We start from the raw sequence: 20179 nt of genomic DNA, 5'->3' as shown, positions 1-20179 counted from the left end.
CTAGAATCTGCACAAAGTGACATACACTATTCTAGTTTGTGGTGTTTGTTTCATCACTTCTCCAAGTTCGGCTCCCCAGAAGTTTGCAGTTGGCAGGTATCCTTGACCCTGAGACGGCACCAATGCTATTTTTTTCCTCTGTTCCCTCAGTTCAGTCCAGGCGTGCGTGCAGTGCTACGCAGAGCAACTCAGCAACAATGAGTACTCCGCAACAGAAAGCGTAGTGTGTTATTTGGCTTGTGAAAATTGAATCAGTTATAACAGTGCAACATAATTTTGGATGTCAGTATGGTGGTGAACCACCTACATCAAAAACTATCTGTCGTTGGCTAAAGTCTTTCAAGGAAACAGGTAGTGTTTCAAAAGCAAAATCACCAGGTAGACCGAGAACTTCTGAAGATGTTATTGAAAAGATCCGTGTTTCGTGTGTTCGGAGCCTGAAGAAGTCATTGGCCAGATGTAGTCTACAATTACTCTACAATTAGCCTAAAGGTACTGTGTATGATGTTATACGTAAAATACTTAAGTTGCTTGCCTACAAATTGCAACTGTTACATGAAATAAAACCTACTGACAAAATTGAAAGGTACGAGTTTGCTGTTGACTTTCTACTCAGAATTGATGATGAGGTCAATTTTTAAAAAAATATTCTCTTTTATGATGAGGCTACATTTCATGTCAGTGGAACAGTTAATTGTCATAACTGCAGAATTTGGGGGGTGGAGCATCCACATGAAGCTATTCAGCATCAGTGTGACTCTCCCAAAGTTAATGCCTGGTGCAGTTTGATGGAAGATTGTATGATTGGTCCTTTCATTTTTGTAGAAAAAAACAATAAACGGGGATGTTTACTGCGACATGTTGAGAGAGTACATCTTTCCCCAAATGGACGATATTGAGATCGAAAAGGGGGTTTGTTTTTCCAACAAGATGGCGCCCCACCTCATTACAGTAACCATGCATGTGCGGCTCTTGACACTCGCTTTCCAGGAAGGTGCATAGGCAGGGCTGGCCCAATACCTTGACACCACGAAGCCCAGACTTAACCTCACTGGACGTTTTCTTTTGGGGGCCACATAAAAAGTGTTGTGTACAGAGAAAAGATCACAGAAATCAATCATTTACGGGAAAGATTCGTCGCGGCAGTTGGGACAGTTGCACCTGAAATGTTGATTAATATGTGGCAAGAAGTGTAATATCGTCTGGACGTGTGCAGGGCAACAAATGGATCCCACTTTGGCGTCTACTAACATTAAAAAAAACTTCTATTTCATGATATGTACTCATTGATGTAATTTTTCATTAATTTCCCCATTAAATTAGGGGGCAAGTAACTTAGGGGGTTCTTTTTCAAACATCCTGTATAATTAACATCAGCAGTGTACTGTTATAATATTTCACATTATTAAGTCAGTTCATTGCACTTAAATAATATGTGCTCTATTGACTTACTTATACATCTGACAGACCCCTTTCCACAGTATATTTGGAATGGATGTAATTCAAGCAAAGTGTTATTTCAATGTAATTTAAATGTGATGAATGCAGTAGAAAAGTTAAATAATCCTGCTCACACTATGGCTGATACTTCCTTCATAAATATGTTAGTGCAGACAATAGTAGGATAGAAAATACTCTGTGGGTCATGGAATGAGAGTAACAGGCACTCTCGATATAATTTGACATTTGACTGTTGGGTTGCCTCAATACAAGGACAAACACATACCATCATCATGCCCACCACTCTCCAGAGTCAGACGCTCTCCCTAAGCCATGCGCATCCTCTCCCCTACCTTTTCCCCATCCACTTTTTCACCCCTCTCTTCACTCTCCGTCTCAATCCCCACTTCTCCCTTCCCCTTTTCTCTTCCTAAGCTACACACTCTTTCTAAATCACCTCTAAATAGTCGAATCAGAGATATTCTAAGCAAGGCCACACATTTAGGTTTAGCTATTCCAGTAATAGTTCGGTATTTTAATGTCCAGTCATATTTCTCAACTCTGGAAGTTACGCCACCTTGTTTTTTTTTCTTTTTTTTTGGAAACAGGCCAATCAGAGTGCCTCTTATGGAAAGGATGCACATGCTATAACATCGCTCTCGTCCAGTGATGTTGGAAAAAGCATAATTTCTGCATGGCATCGGACATAATCACGACATTGACAACGTTGGTTTCTTTACCGCATCCCAGTGGCCTAAGATGATGAAACATTATAATATGAGCGATCACACGTCATACTAGCTGTACAATTTTAGGCTTCTGTTTGTTATTCTGCTTACATATCTTTATGTTAAAAAAAAACATTTAGCTTTCAAGTACTGTTAATTGCTACAAGTTGTAAGTCTCCTGGAGCAGGAGCACACCACAGTGATCAGAATGTTAAAACTTTGAACATCAGGTATGCATAGTCTTGCTTTCGTATCTTCTTCACGTGCCATAGCTACAAAATTTCTGAACACTAATAAATAAGATAGATCTATCTATGTGCAAATACTGACTATATTGGACGAAAAGGACAGTATCTGAAACTGTAAGAGCTGTTTCGCACTATATGCTAACTCACGGCAAATGAAAAATGATCTTCTCCAAAGATACAAGGTACGTAAAACCTTTTGGGTCAACTTTATACAGACAGTAAAGGATGCGAAAATACGTATTTTGAGATGAGGAATCAGTGGTAATAAATACCTGGGTGGTGTGAGGTCTTGAACGACCATTGCATCTGAGGCGCGTGTTTGTGCTCCATTTCATAAGAAGCAATGTCTGTCAATTCGACTTTGAAGGTGCCTTTTTCAAAACAATACTCAAAATGCCGTGATGTGGCCACAGTGGAATTTATCACTGCTTACAGTTCATGACTCGTCGTCGATGATATTATCAGTTTCAGAAACGTGAGAACATGAATTTAATTTATGGTGCAGCAGAATATAGTGCCCAGACTGTTGAACGAATGCACGCAGAAGATTTTCATCCTAACTGGAAGAAAAGTGTCGATGTTATCAGAAATTTTCGAGGAACTGGATCGTTCAAGTCACAGTGAGTTGTCCAAGGGTCTCAACAAAGAACTGTTGGTACATCAGAAGTAGATGATGCCGGATCATGTGAAAGAAGATTCAGCAATAAGCTCCCATCAACTTGGCCGTCGTCTCTTTGAATAGTTGCTATGAGCTCAACTTGTCGCTATGAAATTTTTTCAACAATAAAAAAGTAATTTTCGTTTGCGGCTATTACTACATGAGCTCAAAACCACTCAGTTTACGTACTTTTACCGTCTGTTAGAGGGCAATCTAGGGAATGATTAAAAGGAGGGTATGGAGCATGAACACACCAATAATAGCTGCACTTCACTTTGTGGAAGACTACTCTGTTGTCTTGAGCTTGTGTACTATGCACAGCGGCGGCGACGATCACAATTTGTTTAATTTACTAAAGTTTCATTTCTGTCGTATTCTTGGCCGCCAGGTAAACTTGATGGTTTCCAGAATTGTTGCGCAAGATGCTGTCTGTCACGTGCCAGCTGTGTACAAACATTGATGCCAGTGGTCCAGGAAAGGGTCGTATGGGCATCGCCATTGTTCTGGGCGACTGCGGTATCAAATGAACAACCGCTGCTGACAGCACGACCACTACAGCACGAATCCTTCTTCCTAAGATGAGAATATAATTTACAAACACAAATAACAAAATGGCTCTGAGCACCAGGAGACAACTTCTAAGGTCATCAGTCCCCTAGAACGTAGAACTACTTAAACCTAACTAACCTAAGGACATCACACACATCCATGCCCGAGGAAGGATTCGAACCTGCGACCGTAGCAGTCGCGCGGTTCCAGACTGTACCGCATACAACCGCTCGGCCAATCAGGCCGGCCACAAATAACATTTACATTTTTCGTTAAACCATTTGACAACGTGAACAGAAACTAAATTTGGACTGTTTGCATTAATGACTTATTCTGAATTGGAAGCAACATATAAAAATGAATTAAAATGTCAAAAGACACCATGTTAAATGTTTTACTTTATGTAGATGATGTCATGATATTAAAAGAAGAATAAGACGACTTACAACGTGCCTGAACCACCAGAATTACCTTTGTATACAACACAATGTTGAGATTTCCAAAACCGAAACTAAAGTGGCGTCTTCCTGGGTTTTAGGTCCTCCTAGATACATTATCATCGTGGTTAATGTGATCGTAGAACATGGTTGTCTTTCATTTATTTGGTATGTCAAATTGGCCTAAACAGTAATAAAGACCTAGATGTAAAATTAGCTAGATTTGGAAATATATGTAGTATCATTCATAATGTATTTAAAAATAAGACCAGACAAGAAACAAAAGGATCCCTTCATGTCTTACAAAAATATAAAAAACTCTTCCCTTTCGATCTGAAAAAGAAATTAGTACAAACGCTTATACTCGCAATCATTGACTACAGCGATATAATCCTACAAGGTCTCTCTCAAGAAAATTCGCGACGTCTGGAACTGGTCATGAATGCCTGCGTCCGATATACCTGTGACGTTCGACTTTTTGATCACATTTCACCAGCATATGCACAACTGTCCATGCTGTTTGCAGACAAACGCAGAGATTTCCATACACCCTGTCTCATCTACTGTCTTATAAATGTACACTGTCCCTCATATCTCTCCTCGTCCTTAACGCTCATGTCTGAACAACATGACAGACACACACGTTACCATCATAATAAAAGCCTGTCTGTTCCACTACATCGATCGATCACCTTCTCGAAGTCCTTTACAGTAGCAGGAACCCGACTCTGGGATAACCTCCCTCGTTATATTAGAGAACTTAAAAACATGTCCGGCTTCAAAAACCAGTTAATGACTTATCTACTTAAACAACAGTAATGCCTTCCTCTGTACATGAATGCACTTCACCACATTACTTCCTTCTTTCCAACTAGATCTTCCTCAGTTCCCAGTTTTTTCTTAACTGATGCGGCCTCCTTAAATCTTCCTTCCCCAAAACTCGCTATACCAGTAAACGGCTACTTTATACAGCGATATAATAATATAAATCTGGACAAATCTCCATTACTATTGCCAGTTTTTCTCATGTTTACCATCACTATTTCATTTTTTCTTTTACTGTTATTAGTATTGCTTCTATCATAATTTGTATGAACGGTAGCTGTTGTAAAAATACTGCCAGTATTTACTTTATTAGGTCTTAGTCATTACTCTTTATTCATATTGTCACTAGATTAATCTATCTTTCTTATTCAAACCACTGTCATAATGCAATTATGATGTGTAAAATGCTGCATTTGTGGAACACTGGTCCAATGTAAGAATGGGCCTATTAACCCTAATCTGATCAGGTTAAATAAATAAATAAATAAAATAAAATAAATACATTAGAAAACGGCATGAAGCAGAGATGTTGGAAGACCTAAAAGAGATGGTCCGACTATTTGTGTAGATGGAACAGGCTCAGTTCCTAAGCCATCAAGTGTTGAAAAAGAGGAGAAGAAAAAATTGCATTCAGAATGTCAAATTAGACAATCGCGAACCATTTACAGGAAACTAATGCACCGGCAGTGACACAACTCGCTAGGGTTCCTCTTAAATCATACCAATATGCAAACTGCCTCTCATTTACAAAAAAGGCAATTGAAGGTTGTTAAACTTCGTTGAGTGACGAGAGGACTTCCTGCTCTGGCTTCAGAGATAATAATAATAATGAGCGAATGGCATTGGTGGCCGGGAGACCCCTCGCGCTCCACAAATTCTTAAACGCCACTACGGCGACTTGCGAGTGAATGAGGATGAAATGATAATGAAAGACACACAACACCCAGTCATCTTGAGGCAGGGAAAGTTGCCGACCCCGCCGGGAATCTAACCCGGGACCACGTGCGCGGGAAGCGAGAACGCTACCGCAAGACCACGAGCCGCGGACGCTTCAGAGATGATCCTGCGCTATTGCTGTGTTGAATAAGGTACCATAGCTGACAATGACTGTACACAAATTCGTTGAATCTGCACCTGTAAGTCAACAGTCAACGATCTTGGAGGTGAGTTAGACCAGGATTGAATAGCAAAGGCCGGCGGAAGAAAGTGCTAATTCACCAGAGCGTATTTTGAGGTACTGCATGTCTTATCCTTGTTTACATTCAAACAAAGCAGAATATGAGAAGAGCAGATGGCGTTTTCGAATAGTACATATGAATCTGTTACCACCATGTGATACATTCGAAAATATAACAGATGAGGTGATCAGAGTAATTCTAACCAAACTGCTGTTATCACTTTCTTCCGGCGACCCCTATGAGGGATTAACGATCGTTTGATGTATCGACCAACTCGAGTGTAATGTTTATTAATTTCCTTCGCACGTTTACGCAAAGACCAGACTGGTTCCCAATTATTGCCTTTGAAGACATCATATGCAATCAATTAACAAACTAAAAAACGTTGAACGAAGCACACACGATTCACAAAGACGAATTTCTCCCTTAGATTGACTTACGAGTGTGACTACTTGAAGGGCATCATGTCACCATATTCTGTAATTAGTTGTGAAATCATGAAATAAAAAGCGAGCCCCGCTATCATAAGGCATCGCTAGGGAGAAGAAATAGGTGTGATGTTTGATGTGGAACCCAGAACAATGCGATGTATATCCACATCTCGTCCTGTCTGATGTTGTTGCTAGAGTGTCAGGAAGAAGTAGTCTTCCGCCGCGATAATGCACGCGCATACCACATCTACGGTTACCTAAACTTTTTGCATCTTATTCATCAGCACTTCTGACCGGTATGATGACCAGATCTGCCGCCGTTGAACTTGTTCGGAACAAGACGGACGTCTACCCCATCCACATAGCAAGCAACATTCTTTGAAAGGCGAAAATAGCGCGAAACAGTACCTCACAAAATGACATCCGAACCTTTAATATTGACTCCATACACAGACGCAAGACCTAATCGTTACGATTATATTCATTGCAGAGCCAAATATAATATGTGAAAGATCTTTATTAATGTATTATGTTGGCCAGAAAAATTAATTTTTTCATTTGCTACTGGTGTAATTTGCCAACATTAGCACCACTGTGTACTTATTACACGTGGAAGTACGCATCATTTTGTATACTCTCTTGAAACTTTGATTCAACAACCACTAACAGTGCAAAGTGGCTAAAACGAAAGTGGATGTGTTGCTTTCCAATATCCCTTCTAGTGCTCAGAATATGGGTAGATGAGCAGTGGACGTACAACATCAAACTCACCTAGAGCAATTGAGACCCTACAACGTTAATGCACGTCTGCGTGAACGTGTACATGGTACCCTGTTGCAGATACCTGCTCGAGCAGACGGCAAGAAGATCGGAGAGTGGCGTCCACTGGGACCACCTACCTGCACTGCTGGAGGCGGCGCTTCGGGGGCGACGCAAACAGGCTGCCGCTGCCGCCATTGACTTCTTTGTGGATAATCCACATATCTTCAAGGCTCGGTGAGGTTTCCAACAGACACTCCCAATAAATTTATTTAATTTTAGTGTAATATTGATCAACTGGCGTTTCTTCCCTCTTTGTCTTTCCCTCAGTTTTCCCCCCATTGTCTCTCTCTCCATTGATCGTGACTGGGCCAACTATCTCACGAAAGAAGCGTCAAACGAAAAAAGTACAAAGAACGAACTTGTGTAGCTTGAAGGGGGAAACAAGATGGCTCTATGGTTGGCCCGCTAGTTGGCGCTGCCATAGGTCAAACGCATATCAACTGCGTTTTTTTAAATAGGAACCCCCATTTTTTATTACATATTCTTGTAGTACGTAAAGAAATATGAATGTTTTAGTTGAACCACTTTTTTCGCTTTGTGACAGATGGCGCTGTAATAGTCACAAACATATGGCTCACAATTTTAGACGAACAGTTGGTAACAGGCAGGTTTTTTAAATTAAAATGCAGAACGTAGGTACATTTCAACATTTTATTTCGGATGTTCCAATGTGATGTATGTACCTTTGTGAACTCATCATTTCTTAGAACGTATGCTGTTACAGCGTGATAACCTGTAAACAACACATTAATGGAATAAATGTTCAAAATGATGTCCGTCAACCTCAATGCATTTGGCAATACGTGTAACGACATTCCCCTCAACATCGAGTAGTTCGCCTTCCGTAATGTTCGCACATGCATTGACAATGCGCTGACACTGGTGTCACGTGTTGTCGGTGGATCACGATGGCAAATATCCTTCAACTTTCCCCACAGAAAGAAATCCGGGCACGTGCAGGCCATGGTATGGTGCTTCGAGGACCAATCCACCTGTCATGAAATATGGTATTTGATACCGTTTCAACCACACGCGAGCTATGTGCCGGACATCCATCATGTTGGAAGTACATAGCCATTCTGCCATGCAGTGAAACATCTTGTAGTAACATCGGTAGAACGTTACGTAGGAAATCAGCATGCATTGCACCATTTAGATTGCCATCGATAAAATGGGGGCCAATTATCCTTCCTCCCATAATGCTGCACTATATATTAACCCGCCAAGGTGGCTGATGTTCCACTTGTCGCAGCCATCGTGGATTTTCCGTTGCCCAATACTGCATATTATGCCGGTTTACGTTACCGCTGTTGGTGAATGACGCTTCATCACTAAATAGAATGCATGCAAAAAATCTGTCATCGTCCCATAATTTCTCTTGTGCCCAGTGGCAGAACTGTACACGACGTTCAAAGTCGCCACCATGGAATTCCTGGTGCATGTGAAACGTCCTCTTAAAAATATTATACATGACTGTGCTTAAACTGACACACAATATTTTTAGCGCAACGCAATCTGACTTTCAAAAATCCCTACAAAAGAATGGCCCTGACTAACATTAAACTATACGTTTCACAAATCATTTACCTCACAAAAATCTTGGTTACTCGAACTACTGCAATACAGCGAGCGCCACTACTGCCAGCTAAATAAAAGATTCAAACTACGGAAGGCACTAACTACTGATAGGCATAGTTAGCAAATGAAAGATTTTAATAGAGAACAAACAATGTATTTACCTTAATAGTCATCAAAAGTCATAATATATATATAGCAGTTCATGACATCCAGTCTTACAAATTTCAAAACTCCGCCATTTCTCTCCCCACATCCACCACTGCTGGCGGCTCACCTCCAACTATGCAACGCTACGTGCTGTTCACAGTCAACTGCCCAACACTACAATGGCAGACAACAATGCAAACTAGCCACAGACTGCACACAGCACAGCCAGTGATTTTTCATACAGAGCGCTACGTGGCGTTACCAATAAGAAAACCTAAACAGCCTACTTACATAGCCCCCATGCTCCCCACAAAAAATTTTACAAATTGTTTTGGGCCCTGGCCAATACAGATTTGAAAAAAACTTTTCATAATTACAGTAAGAAAGATATCAAATGCACACACTTATTAACACAATGTTGGTCAAAAGCTAAATTTTTCTCACAGTCCATAAAGACAGTCCTGATCATTCATCACAGTAAAACTGCCGTTTCTTTTCTCAAAGTCTGAGTAGTAAAAGAGAATGCACACGGAAGTAGTGGATTTCCATGCAATCTTGAAGAAGTAGTGTTGTCCTTCCAACGGAAAGACAGTGCTGACTCTTGACATGCTGACAGGTAATGGGCCACAACAGAGCAAACCCACAGCAGGGTCATTCGAAGTTTTGAAGAATATTGGTAGGTAGGTCATCACAGAGTAGATCCACTGTAGTCCTGGTAGAGATTATGGTATTGGTGGGCCACCAGAAGTGCAGACCCACTGTAGTCCTGGTAGAGATTGTGGTATTGGTGGGCCACCAGAGGTGCAGACCCACTGCAGTCGTTGTAGAAATAACGGTACTGGTGAGTCCGCAAAGGTGTAGACCCACTGTAGTCCTTGTAGAAATAATGGTATTGTTGGGTCATCAAAGATGCAAACCCACTGTAGTCCTTGTAGAGATGGCCAGCAGCCATCTGTCGTGACTGTGCAGGTGCACAATCGTCATTGAAGAGTCTTGCGGATAATATAGCAAGTCCATAACCACCACTTGTGCACTCACAAAATTTTTTTTGAAATGTCCTTAGAACCAGCAATGCTGTTAACTAGTCCCTTGCTGAATTATTAACACACGTGCAAACACTTTCAGTCCCTACTTCTCACATATTGTCCATATACTATGACCAACAGAAATGTGTGCAGTGAAATGTAACTTACAAGTTAGTTAATTTGATGAACTGGTGTCAATTGCAATTTGATAACATAAGAATACAATAACAAAGGTACAAAAGACAGTATTAAAGAACATAACAATACAGATAAATTTGTAGTAGTACAGGCTTTACAAAAGAATAGAAATAAACATATACATCAGTGTTACAGGAATTATGACATAAGTGAATATATAAAATAATGAGAATAGTTTTCGAAACATTAATTTCACACATGAGCATTAAAACCAAACAGAATAAATAATGTCTAAACATCTTTACAAAGAAAATATCTTAGTATTTGAAAAATTCTACAACATAAATCTTATTAGCTAAACACATAAAGACAGGAAAAAGACAAATACACAAGGGTACATAAACACATAGCGGAATAATACAAAAGGAAAGGACAGGGTTTGTTTTACTGCAATATTTTGCAAACAAAACTTTCTTTACTTCTTGGAGATCTCCCTTCATTCATCATTATTCCCCAAAAGTCCTATCTATACCTGCTTTCTGTATTCTATTCATATTTCTTTCAAAATAATTATTTCTCAGTGTACAATACTCATTTTGGCCCAAATCTTTTTCATATAACTTCTCAATGCATTCTTTCCCTATTGTCCATAGTCAGTTTCTTACATAGTCTACCCCCTCTTAAGCTAACTTAAAACTACTGAGCTCAGATGCATAAACTAAGGGATGAGGCAATGCAGCAGCACAAAACAATTAATACAAGCAGCAATGACAAAAAAATGGAAATTGGCGAAGCAAGCAGCATTATAGAAATTAGCAAAGCAATTGCAATATTACAACTAATATAAGGCAATGTGCAGCAAACAATAAAAATAAATCAGTAGTAAAACTGGCTTAACAGAGTAATACAAAGTAAAAATCAGTAACATTATGCCTGGCAAAGAGCAGCAGCAAATGCAATAACTTATATCTAAACATGACAAAACTCAAGCAGAAAAAATATTGCAGTAAAGATGGCCATGTCTAATACCTATGTCACATCTTAGTGTCTATATAATTAAAGTGGTGCACCACAAAAACTTATTGTAAAAAAATATTACCATGTACTTGAAAAGAAAATTATGTATGCAGTTACTGTTACTAGTCCCTTCTTATTGTTCTTTCCTTTCCAAGTGCTCCTTTTTTGAAGAATGTGGATCACAAAATTATTATTTAATACATCTGTTGACAGAAAGTGTTCACATTAGCAAATGCATTTTATTTTATTTTATAAAACCAATGCTGCAACACAGCTGGAAACTAGATATCAAATGAAATAAGCAACTATGCATAGCAAAGCATTAAAATATCATTCAACAGTCATGTGACAATTCATAAGTTAGTAGAAATTCTCTCATCTCTCGTAGAAAGACTCTTGCCATAATCAGGTGTGCAGATGCAAGTATCTTTCCAAGTAATGAGCGTGTCGTATTTGCGATGCTTTCTCTAAAGGAATGTCAATGGCGAGGATAATGGCCTCTTTTTTTCTCCACCTAATGGCTTTCTATTGTCAGAAGCCTACCTCTCAGCTGGGCACCCTAAACGCATTACGTCAAGGTCACTTACCTTTCTTACTGAAATATTTACGACAGCAGTTTCTGCTACAGTGGCAGTCTCATGTAAAAAAATTCCACAGGTTGAGAATTTGCGTTACAAATGTGTAGAAACAAAATCCTATTGATTTAACAGTGTCCAAAAAATTTTCGTCGGCATTGTAATACATTCACGCATTTACATACATTTCATAACTCTTAAAGTATGATTCTTGGTTTCCAACAACCTTTTTCAGAAACCAGAGTCCCTAACCACTACTCATTATTCCTTACCTTATTACACATATACATATTCGTCGACACTTCTTCAATATTTCATCATAACAGATACATAACATAATCAAATAACTCATATAGCATCAGCTTATTAATCATAAACAAAGCTCAGCAGCATAATACACATTGTCATCGTAATAATAACATCGTAACACCTCAGTCAAATCTCAAAAACGTTGTAGCTTTCTGCAATAATTTCAAAACCTAAAGAAAATTCTCTGCTCATTTCAATAGTGTCATCTACCCCAAACATACTTTAAAAATCATGATCTCATACCAAATACATCATTCAAAGCTCTCATAGTATCACAATGGTTCCAAAAAAATATGAACAGTTCACAAAGTACAGACAAAATACAATTTCATAAGTGTGAAGTTATCCAACGGTGTAATTACGTAAACATCTGTCACTGATGTAGTAAAATAAATGTTTGTCTCTCTCAGTTAAATGATCAGATAGCTGTGTAATTTATGTGTTAGAGAAATATGATACCGATGTGTAAAGTTGTATAAGTAAATATCATATTAGCTAGGGCTCCTTGTGCTTGCCAAACACATGATACACAAAGTAGGCATGTACCCCCCTGAGGATTCATGTAATTATACCCTCAGGTGTTACAGATTACAGCAATGGAATGAAATGTATCACGGAAAACCTTTGTATCATTGTAATTCAAAAATCTTTAAAAATAAATGTTTTAAGTACAAAATTAATCACTCAAATGCGTGCCCTGTAGCGCTAAATTGTGCGTCTTGTTGCAACATAATCTCTGTCATTACTTAAGAGTAAAAAATGTGCCAAGTGTCGTAATTATCGTCGTCCGCAAGAAAAGTTCTGTGGAAGTCAATGTACTTACCTCATGAAAAACAAAAGTGAAATACTTTGCGTATAGATATCTTACTTATTACGCTTATTGCCGTGATGAACAAAGGACTGTGCTGTAACATACTGTTGTGCTTCAGAAAAGGCTGTCTCATTGTAGCTATACCACAAAAGTTACTACTAAAACATGTTTTACTTTCCAGAATAATACAGAAAAACAGTGCAGATATAAAACAGAAACACTGCAAAAGCAACATTGTAAATTGTCACTCATTAGTAGCGTCGTGATAAAATCGTGTAGCTGTCTCATAAACTAACCACTCTGTCATCTGGTATCTCACTGAAAGTACTTTAAATCCAGAATGTATTGTCAAGTAAACCAAAATGTTGCATTAAAATCTCATTAGCAGTACCAGTATCTGTTCTAAGTATGTAACCCTTATAGTCGTTACATAATCATGCAACTAACAAGCAAGAATGTACACACACAATAACACTGTGACCTCTGTTCACTATAACAATGCATTCGTAGTTTCTTTTTAAATAAGTTCTCTTGGTTCTTGATTGGATATTTAACATCTAACATACATGCATACCAGAAATGTGAAGTGAAAAGTTTTATGGCAAAGACAAAGTTAAAAAGCAGATTATCTTTCAATAAACGGTTTTACATGTGAAATGTGGTGCAGTCCTTTAGCCTTTCTAGTGCGCAGAGTTTCAGCTTCAAAGTAATTATCATGTTGTATACGTCAGTAAGGAATGCTAAAATTTTTCTCAAGGTTAGCGTCTATGTTATTTTTCGCTGAGCCAGCCAGCGCACGTGGCTGCCTGCAGTACGAGTCATTGTCCGTCTCTTTGTTGGAGCGCATCGTTATTGGGATTAGGAGACCTAACTTCTACAAATTCACCTTGCTGAGAGGGCCCAGCTCTGTTTGAATCCCTCCAGTTCTGACACAATTCAGGTCTGTCGTTACGATTATATAGTCTGTCGTCATGCCGGTAATTTCTGTAATTGATTTCTTGTCAGTCATGTGGTGGAGAACTTTTCCCTGAGTCATAACTGCGTGGAGGACCGTTGTGTCTGAAGTTATTCTGTCTCCCTTGATAATAATTATTTTGGTTCCCATATTGTCTGTTTCTCTGATTGTCTCTGCGATAGTCACTACCGCGGAGAGGTGACCTTTCCCTGCAATTATTACTACTCTGCCAACGGTTGTCATACGGGTGGTGTCTGTTTTGGTCACGATTTGTGTTGTGAGAATAGCCTTGTCGTGTCCAGTTATTATCTCTTTCATCGCGGAATTGCGACGGATGTGACTTGTAATTGTTGTGTTCCTGTTTTTGCGTTCCGCGATTGTCAGTGTCAATTTCTAATTCTTGTAAGAGCCCCTGAAAAGCTTCCATGTCGTCTTTGCAACGTCCTGCCAAAATAATATGTCGTACATGTTCAGGTAATTTGATTAAGCAAATGCAGATGAGTTCTGAGGGGCTGTATGAGTTTGACAGGTACTGATTCTTGTGCAACATGTCTTCAAAATATTTCACAAGACTGGAAAATTTAGATTGTTCGAAATGTTTCATCATTATGATGCTATGTTTTACTCGGTCTTGTGTAGTTTGAGAGCAATATGCTCAGAGGAAGGTATGGTAAAATTCTCCTTCACTGTGACAATCGTGAATGACCGATCGCATTCTTACAGCTGGTTCATTCTCTAAGTAGCCACACATAAATTCTAATCTGTGCTCTAATGACCAGTTGGGAGGAAAACAATGAGAGAATTGATGGAGCCACGCTTGTGGATGACTGTCGTTGCCAGAATTCTTAAATGTTTTAAATTTACGTGTAGTAATGAACAGCTCATAGTCAAAATCATCATGTCGGCGAGTCGCATATCGGTAATTGTTACGTCGTTTCGGCGGTTCCATTTCAAAATTCGGTGCACCTTGCCAATTTCTTTCATAATTTCCGAAATTCGCTGTGTTATTATTTTGTGACTGTTCCGTATTTCTATGTCCCTCTTCCTGTATTGGGGCGCGAGTGTCCTCTGAAATACGTAATTCTTGTATTATCTGTGTCAGCTGATCTTGTACTTCCCGGATTTCTCTTTGGTGTTGCGTATTAATTTGATTCTGATTTTGTTTGAATTTCCTAATTTGTTCGCACTCTTCTGTGTCATTAAAGACTACCGATTTTGTGTCATTCAGATTATCATCTACCTTTGTAGATAAGTTAGTGAACTGATCCGAAAGTTCGGCTACTTTCTCCGATAGTGAACACATTTCCTCAGTGTGTTTCTCTGAACCAAGTTTCAGAGTCTCCATTTGTGTTGAAATCGAATCTACTGTGTCCTTTAAGTTTTCCTGAATTTTTGCAAGTTGCGTAACCGAATCGGTAGATGCAACTGAGTAATTTTAGCTTGCAAGGTGTCGTGATTTTCATGAGCAATAGTTTGCAGTTCTTTTATGGCTGCTTCGTGATTCTGTAATGCATTTTCATGCCGCGAAAAAATAGGTTGAAAATGCTCTCAAATTTGTGTTTTTACGTCATTACAGACTTTTTGACATTTCGATTCAATGTTATGTAACTCTTCACGTGCTTGTTCAAGTGTGGTGTCTAACTTCCGAAGATTTTGTTCCATTGTGTCTAACTGTTGCTGTGTTTGTCTCTGGTGTTGTTCCATTGTGTCTAACTTTTGAAGATTTTGTTCCATTGTGTTTAACTTTTGAGGATTTTGTTCCATTGTATCTAACTTTTGAAGCTTTTGTCCCATTTGTTGCATTAATTGTAATAACAATGCACTGGTGTCTGAAACATGTTCCTCAGTGCTATTCGGCAATGGATTTGAACCGGCAATATTCACATTTTGAAAAGCAGAAAATGTGTCTTGACTTATTTGAGAAAACGGCGAGGACGCAAAACCTGAATCTACAGTATTTGCAAGATTGTGTCCTGTCATTTCGGATTCCTGAGGCAAGCTGTTGCCGACCGATCGATCGATTATGCTTCCCTGTTCACTAATTGTTTCACTGCCAACACCATTATTTGCAGCCCGCTCCATTTCCCTATGCACAATTACCAAATTACTACTTTGAACATTAGTTAATTCATTACACGGTGGCGCTAACACACTGCTTTCGTCTTCACTGTCATTTCTCAGTTTACTTTGTAACCTAGTATTACGTTTTTCACACGCCATTATTGTCACAATTTTTCACACGACAACACAGACAAGCACAATTTGAAGAGCAAAATAAGAAAAGACATTAACATAGCATTGAAAATAATATCTCGTTCATTGCAAGCGCAGCTGCGAAATACTTGGTGCAAATCTACATGCATGCCACAACTGTTTTACTGTACAAGATTGAAAAACTACAACTACAAAGGAAATTCTCTCTATGATTACGCACTAGCAATAAACAATAGCTACACTAATTACAAAAACTACAAGAACAAAATCAGAAGATTCCAGTGAGGTATCCTCGGCTAAGGGTCGACATATGAAACGTCCCCTTAAATATTTTTAGCGCAACGCAATCTGACTTTCAAAAATCCCTACAAAAGAATGGCCCTGACTAACATTAACCTATACGTTTAACAAATCACTTACCTCACAAAAATCTTGGTTACTCGAACTACTGCAATACAGCGAGCGCCACTACTGCCAGCTAAATAAAAGATTCAAACTACGGAAGGCACTAACTACTGATAGGCATAGTTAGCAAATGAAAGATTTTAATAGAGAACAAACAATGTATTTACCTTAATAGTCATCAAAAGTCATAATATATATAGCAGTTCATGACATCCAGCCCTACAAATTTCAAAACTCCGCCATTTCTCTCCACACATCCACCACTGCTGGCGGCTCACCTCCAACTGCGCAACGCTACGCGCTGTTCACAGTCAACTGCCCAACACTACAATGGCAGACAACAATGCAAGCTAGCCACAGACTGCACACAGCACAGCCGGTGATTTTTCATACAGAGCGATACGTGGCGTTACCAATAAGAAAACCTAAACAGCCTACTTACACATGGAAATATGGTACGGTTTACGTTACCGCTGTTGGTGAATGACGCTTCGTCACTCAATAGAACGCGTGCAAAAAATCTGTCATCGTCCCTTAATTTCTCTTGTGCCCAGTGGCAGAACTGTACACCACGTTCAAAGTCGTCTCCATGGAATTCCTGGTGCATGGAAATATGGTACGGGTGCAATCAATGTTGATGTAGCATACTCAACACCGACGATTTTGAGATTCCCAATTCTCTCGCAGTTTGTCTGCTACAAATGTGCGGATTAGCCGCGACAGCAGTTAAAACACCTACTTGGGCATCATCATTTGTTGCAGGTCGTGGTTGACGTTTCACATGTGAATGAAGACTTCCTGTTTCTTTAAATAACGTAACTATCCTTGGATGATGTCGTCCAGGATACCGAGGAGCATACATAGCACACGGCCGTTGGGCATTTTGATCACAATAGCCCTACATCAACACGATATCGACCTTTTCAGCAATTGGTAAACGGTCCATTTTAACACGGGAAATGTATCACGAAGCAAATACCGTCCGCACTGGCGGAATGTTACGTGATACCAAGTACTTGTACGTTTGTGACTATTACAGAGCCATCTATCACAAAGCGAAAAATGTGGTCCAACTAAAACATTCATATTTCTTTGCATACTAAACGAATATGTAATAAAAATGGGGATTCCTATTTTAAAAAAACGCAGTTGATAATCATTTGACCTATAGCAGCGCCATGTAGCGGGCCAACCATAGCGCCATCTGGTTTCCCCCTTCAAGCTACACAACTTTCGTTCTTTGTAGTTTTTTCGTTTGACGCTTATTTCGTGAGATATCTGGCCCGGTCACGATCAATGGACCACCCTATATATATGGTAACAACTATTGAACTATATTAAGTAAAATCATCATAACTTCTCTGAACGGTTTGCGTTAGGACATGCAAAGTGCGTGGTTCGCTGTGGGGCATGATGGGAATCGGAATAAGCATGCGAGATTTGGTTTAGCGACGAAGGCAACTTTCATTTGGATGGGTTAGTCAATAAGCAATGTGGCGCATTTGGGGACTGAGAATCCAGCTTTTGCAATCGAGAAGTCTCTTCATCCTCAACGGGTGACTGTGTGGTGTGCAATGCGGAATAATTGGTGCGATATTCCTTGATGGGATGGAGGCTACCAAACGGTGAGTGAAGGTTTTGGAAGATGTTTCATCCACATTATCCAAGCTAGACCCCATCGAAGCAGGGGAGTGTTTGATATCCTGGACGATCACTTTGGGGCCCGCATTCTGGCTCTGGGGTACCCAGAGGCCACTGGCATGGACCTCGATTGGCCGCCACATTCTCCGGATCTGAACACATGCGACTCCTTTTTGTGGGGCTATATTAAAGACGAAGTGTGCAGCAGTAACCCCAAAACCATTGCTGAGCTAAAACCGGCCATTCAGGAGGTCATCGGCAGCATCGATGTTCTGACACTTCAGCGGGTCATGCAAAATTTCGCTATTTGTCTGCGCCACATAATCGCCAAGGATGGCAGGCATATCGAACATGTCATAACCTAAATCCGAATGTCTGTTGTGACGTTTACATGTTGAATAAAGTATGTGCTCGCCCTAGTTTGTAACTAATTTACGTTTTGTTTCATATAGTTCGATAATTGTCACTGTATATTGGTTTATATAATAATTTTTCTCACACGTCGTGAAAAGCTGTACAAAGAATCTTTATGAGGCAATCACTAGGATACCTAAGAAACAAATCACAACTAACTACCTAAAAATTAAGGCAGTCATTAATTCTAAGGTTGGTTTGAACACCACAGTGCTTTCCTAGGCATAGTCGTATTATAGTTGGTACGCCGTTGTCTTCTTTCGACCTTTGAATAACTGACACAGCCGTTTACCGAGGGATGTAGAGTTTAACTTTCCGAAACACAGTGCAACTCACATTTTTCACATTAGCAAAAACTGCCAGACGTGAAAGAACTACAAAGACGTTAAATACATAAATGTGTCGGAAATCGTGCCCGAGGGCCAAGAGATAGCTTGGTTGACGACTTCCGTTCCTCTCCTGGACATAAACGATAAACTGCATGAATCTACTGAAAGACTTACCCCACTATATGCCAATAGGCTTCTTCTGAAGAGTTCGTCCCGATAGCTGATTGGTCAGCGCGGCGATCCGTCACGCCAAGGGGCCCGGGTTCGATTCCCAGTTGTATCGGAGATTTTCTCCGCTCAGGGACTGGGTGTTGTGTTGTCCTCATTATCATTTCATCATTATCAGTGGAAGGCAACGGGAAACCACCATTGGAATCACTTCCCTGGATGTTCATGCGGTGGACCTCTCTGATTAGGCTTTCCCCACGACAATACCTGACGTAAGGCAGAAGAAAAAGTTTTTTCTCCAACAGATCGCAAAGTGCGAGGAAAACGGGTACCTTGACAAAAGGATGAGCTGAAAATGATAATGAATCTAATAGACCTCCAGCTGATACCATTATCAAGGCCGGGAAACAAGATCCGTACTTAATTTTTCCGATAGTCAACAATGAATCGCAAAAAGTAAAACTTATTGACTATTCCGTGGGGGTAAATGATGGCGTCGCATAAAATTACTTCATAAGAATGTTACAGACAACACCAAAAACCAGTAGACATAACAGATCAGCATCTAACGGACACGATGGCATTAAAGTGCAAATAATTATGCTTATTATTGGCCCACTGCTGTCCTCATTGACAGTTATCTTCAACCACTGTTTGTCTGCAAGCGTTCTCCCAGTGGTTTGGAAACTGGAACTTGTCAAACCATTTCTCAAGGAGGTGCTGCCACAGCACCCTCTTGCTACCGTCCCTCTTGCAGTCTTCAATCGCTTACCATATCTTATAATATACAGTATAATCCACAACAATGTTACCTATTACTTACGAATGAATAACCTACTAAAGGGAAACCAGCCACGTTTTAACAAACATCTTGACATCTGCTGTAGTTTAACAGTGGACAGGTGAGAGGGACTATACATCTCTTTTTGGATACGGCAAAGTCTTTCATGTTGTTGACTTCAACATTTTATTTTCCGAACTTAGTTACCGGTTTCTAAGAGTCCTCCAAGTGCGGTGCAATGGTTTCTCTCGCACCTGACATCGGAGACCTCGAAGTCATAATTAGAGTTGGGCTCTATCAAAACTGTGATTGCGTAGTTTTGGTATGGTACATAAAAGACGTAACAAATGATAGAT

At 39.7% G+C, this 20179-nt stretch overlaps 1 protein-coding gene across 1 annotated transcript in view; it reads left to right on the top strand.

The window, feature by feature from the left end:
* Positions 1-20179, top strand: part of LOC126474639 (aminopeptidase N-like) — a 177851-nt gene that overhangs the window by 145143 nt on the left and 12529 nt on the right. Inside the window, exon 15 of the mRNA XM_050102117.1 lies at positions 7335-7490. Coding sequence (XP_049958074.1) covers positions 7335-7490 — 156 coding nt within the window. The remainder of the gene's footprint in view (positions 1-7334; positions 7491-20179) is intronic.

This window comes from Schistocerca serialis, chromosome 4 (genome assembly GCF_023864345.2).
Source record: "Schistocerca serialis cubense isolate TAMUIC-IGC-003099 chromosome 4, iqSchSeri2.2, whole genome shotgun sequence".
Taxonomy (NCBI): Eukaryota; Metazoa; Arthropoda; class Insecta; order Orthoptera; family Acrididae; genus Schistocerca; species Schistocerca serialis.
Note: the sequence above shows the minus strand (reverse complement) of the source record. Positions and strands in the feature narration are given on the sequence as shown.